The following is a 3,698-nucleotide window of genomic DNA, read 5'->3' as shown; positions in this document are numbered from 1 at the left end:
ACGTACTACTACTACTAACTAACTAGTAACTAACTAACTAATACGTAGTACGTACGTAACTTATTATATTATTATTAATTATAAGAACATACTATATATATATATATATATATATATATATATATATAATTCAAAAAGAATAAATATAAAGTATATTTTAATAAGAATATCCAAATTTGCAGATGTAACATGAAGAAAATAAAATGGATTGTTCGAAATTTTTTACAAAAAAATTTTTCATACAGTACAAATTATTCCAGCAAAATATTGCAGCAACATTGCAACGTTCCAGTAATATTGTAATAACATTGCAGTAATGTTGTTGCAAGCCTCGACATTGTATAGGTTTGTAATATTGAGAACATTCAAGATCTGTCGTCAACTTCAGAGAATTTTAAATCCTATTTAACCAATGTAAAATTAATTTTAATCTCGGTTTAATTTACTCTTTATCTTTTTATAATTCGAAAAATTCTAAGAATTTTAGAAAAAGATAAAGAGTAAATTGAAATTAATTTTACAATGGTTTTAATTCTCAGAATTCTAAGAATTAGAAAAAGATAAACAATAAGTAAATCAAAATTAAAGCAAATCTCATTATATATCGGTTAAGGAATAAAAAATTGACCTAAGGAATAGAAAGAACAGAGAGAAAAGATGAATGCTCCTAATTATATCCATAGAATTAAACTCACCGGGCAGTGATATCCTCACGCCGGAAGCGCAATATCGGCAAGCCGGAAACTCGTTATCCATCCGCATCCGCGAGCTCGCCGAGCGTCGGTGGACAAAAGTGTGACAGCGGGAGTTAGACGGCTCGATTCGGAGAAGAAGAGATCGCGGAGCGTCGGCAACTTTCTGCATTGATGAAATTTCTTTGGGCGAAAACTTCTTCCACCGCGGGGTGGCGCCGCGACGATGGCGAAGAAGCCGCCACAAAACCGCGCAGTTAACCGCAGACGAAATAAAGGGGGGCGAAAAACAAACGGCCGATTATCTTTCCCGTCTCCGCGTTCACGCGCTTTCCGCGACTCGATCGCGTTCGGGAAAAGAATCGATTCCTCGCGCGAGGAATCGATTTTTCACGCGATTGCGCCTGCGTGTCACATCGTGCGACGGTCGACACACGCCTGACCTAACACGTCATTTACTCCGCGAGTCCGCGCTGCTCCGCGTAGTAACGTGGAGCGTAATAATAGTTTACGTTCATGAGTAGTCCTCCACAGTCTTCCGAGAACGTCTGGTGGGAATGGGTGATAAGGTGATATTCGGTGACTTTTTGTCGTAATAAGTTGACGAAAGGTCGCTTAAAGTTCGATTTTGCCGCAATTTCTTGTTTTTATAAGATCGTGTTTACGTAATCTTGTTCTCCTTGAGATATATTTGTTTTATTTTTTTAATTTTACAATAAAATAGCATAATATAAAAGAAACGAATCATGCCATGTGTTTATAAACGCGGTATATGTGCGATGCATGAGAGATTCTGCTCCTCTATTCTTATCATGATTTTATGTGTTGTTAGTGTTATTATTACTTTATTTTATCTCCATGGTTTGTTGTCTGTTCAGCCTATATCAGAGTATATGATGGTTCAAAACGATCCCAGAATCCCGGATTTGCAGGATACATTTACTCCTTTTGGTTTACCATTATCTGGAGTATATAAGCGGTAATTTCTGAATTAAGTTTCGTTTATCAACTTGTTATCAATTCGCTGACCTTTAATACAAAGATATAAAAACGACATCTTTTATTTATGTTACAGAAGTTATGCTCATGTGACAATCAAAGACAGATTGCCGGTGATATTAACGAAAATTATTGATATACTCTGCCAGAATAAAAGCAAAATTATAGATATATACAGTGAGGTAATCTTCATAGATGTGTGTGTGTGTGTGTATGTGTGTGTGTGTGTGTGTATGTGTATGTGTGTATGAGATGCAGCAATCAATTCCCTATGCCATTATTACTTGAAATACATACACATGTTATTGAATTACAGAATGCTGAAAAAGATATTAAAGAGATCATAGGATTCATAAGTCAACTGAAAACTGAGATAGTTACTAACAAAGCCTTAAAGCCACTGCGTTTAAATTCCAAAGTAATCAATGATGCCGAGGAATGGAATAAATATCTAGAGTACAGAACATGCGTTGAAAATGGAGTACCCACATGGTTCAATACTGTGTGGTTATATTGCGAATGCTATATGTATCGTATATTAGCTCAAGAAATTAGTTTGTTGTAAGTTTTGATGTGCTAAATGTAATATGAATTCATATAGAACAATCTAAAATGTTATTTTGCAATTCTAGGAATACCATGGACAATTACGATCCATTTAAGTACCAAAAGCAAATTGATTTTATTGACTCCATTGAGTCTGTGGACTTAATGATTGCCTTGTATATAAAAGACATACTGTGTAATAAGGAATATAATAAGGAAAACTCAAAGAATGATTTTCTGAAATTTTTGAAATTGAGTTTATGGGGTAACAGGTTGTACTATTTCTATCTAATTCTAATACACTTATCTTTTATAATGCATTGTCAATAAACAATTTATTATATATTTTTATATTTATAGATATGATCTATCTGCGACTGTAGGAGACCCTTCTAGTCACACTGGTAATCCACTTGTGCTAATGGAGTCTTTAAACCAAAATATAGTAGTAAATGATTGGGAGGTTGTATGGAATATTGTAAACAAAAAGATGAAAGAAAACGATATTATTCATATAGTACTTGATAATGCAGGATATGAACTGTTCACTGATCTATGTTTCGCAGCTTTTTTGGTTACTATTGTACCTACGACTAAGATAACGTTTCACGCAAAATTATATCCATGGTACGTGAGTGATACAACTATTCATGATTTTCTCTGGATGTTAGATTACATGAATACACTAAACGATTATCCAAATATACAATTATTGGGTAAAATATTCAAGAATCTAATGGATCAGGAAATTTGGTCTATTAAGGTACATTTAATTTGTATCCTTTGAAACGGTTTAAATTATCGTGTAAAATTATGTTAAATATAATTTTAACTTTTTATTACACAGGAAGAGCCATATTGGACAGGACCATATGATTTTACACAAATGAAAGAAAGAGAGAAAAATATATATGCTCAATTTTCCGATGCTAAATTAGTAATATTTAAGGGTGATCTGAATTATAGAAAGCTTTTAGGTGATGTAAATTTTGAATACAATACAAGCTTTGCAGCTGCATTGGGAAATTTTCAACCTACAAATATTTTGAGTTTGCGCACTATGAAATCCGATATTTGTGTTGGATTACCAAATAATATGACTGAATTCTTTGAAAAGCATAAAGATAAATTGATAACCGGAGAATATGCCATCATTCAAGTAGCTTTGTTCAAAATTTAAATTACTAAATCGTTCTATAAAATAAAAACCAAATCTTTAAATTATAATAATCATTGAATATCTTTGAATTATCGATAATCGTAATTACTTACGATTTATCACTATACAAATATATAAAGTTATATAGCACAACATTGTATATATATATAGATATGCACGAGAATATATATATATATATATATAAAATGAAATAATATTTATAAAAAAATCTTTATATTTCTTATAACGTATTTATATTTATTCTGTGCCACATATTAATTATTTGATCTGTGTCTTATAGT

The 3,698-nt window shown here is 32.1% G+C and overlaps 1 protein-coding gene across 1 annotated transcript; it reads left to right on the top strand.

Moving 5' to 3' along the window:
* Window positions 1-1,588: 1,588 nt before the first annotated feature.
* Window positions 1,589-3,417, top strand: LOC105626413 (venom protein 2-like). The gene is made up of 6 exons (XM_012207712.1): window positions 1,589-1,671; window positions 1,768-1,873; window positions 2,008-2,252; window positions 2,324-2,509; window positions 2,598-3,000; window positions 3,085-3,417. Exons 1-6 carry the CDS (start codon window positions 1,589-1,591, stop codon window positions 3,415-3,417), a joined length of 1,356 nt encoding a protein of 451 aa, XP_012063102.1.
* Window positions 3,418-3,698: the final 281 nt, after the last annotated feature.

This window comes from Atta cephalotes, assembly GCF_000143395.1.
Source record: "Atta cephalotes unplaced genomic scaffold scaffold00005, whole genome shotgun sequence".
Lineage (NCBI taxonomy): Eukaryota > Metazoa > Arthropoda > Insecta > Hymenoptera > Formicidae > Atta > Atta cephalotes.
The sequence above is the reverse complement of the archived record's forward strand: the minus strand, read 5'-3'. Positions and strand labels throughout refer to the sequence as shown.

Excerpts from the sequence above, each read along its gene's own strand:
- LOC105626413 (XM_012207712.1), top strand. The coding sequence starts at position 1,589 with ATGGTTCAAAACGATCCCAGAATCCCGGATTTGCAGGATACATTTACT. Across the intron at positions 1,672-1,767 it reads TTATCTGGAGTATATAAGCG|AAGTTATGCTCATGTGACAA; the intron begins GTAATTTCTGAA and ends TTTATGTTACAG. Across the intron at positions 2,253-2,323 it reads GCTCAAGAAATTAGTTTGTT|GAATACCATGGACAATTACG; the intron begins GTAAGTTTTGAT and ends TTGCAATTCTAG.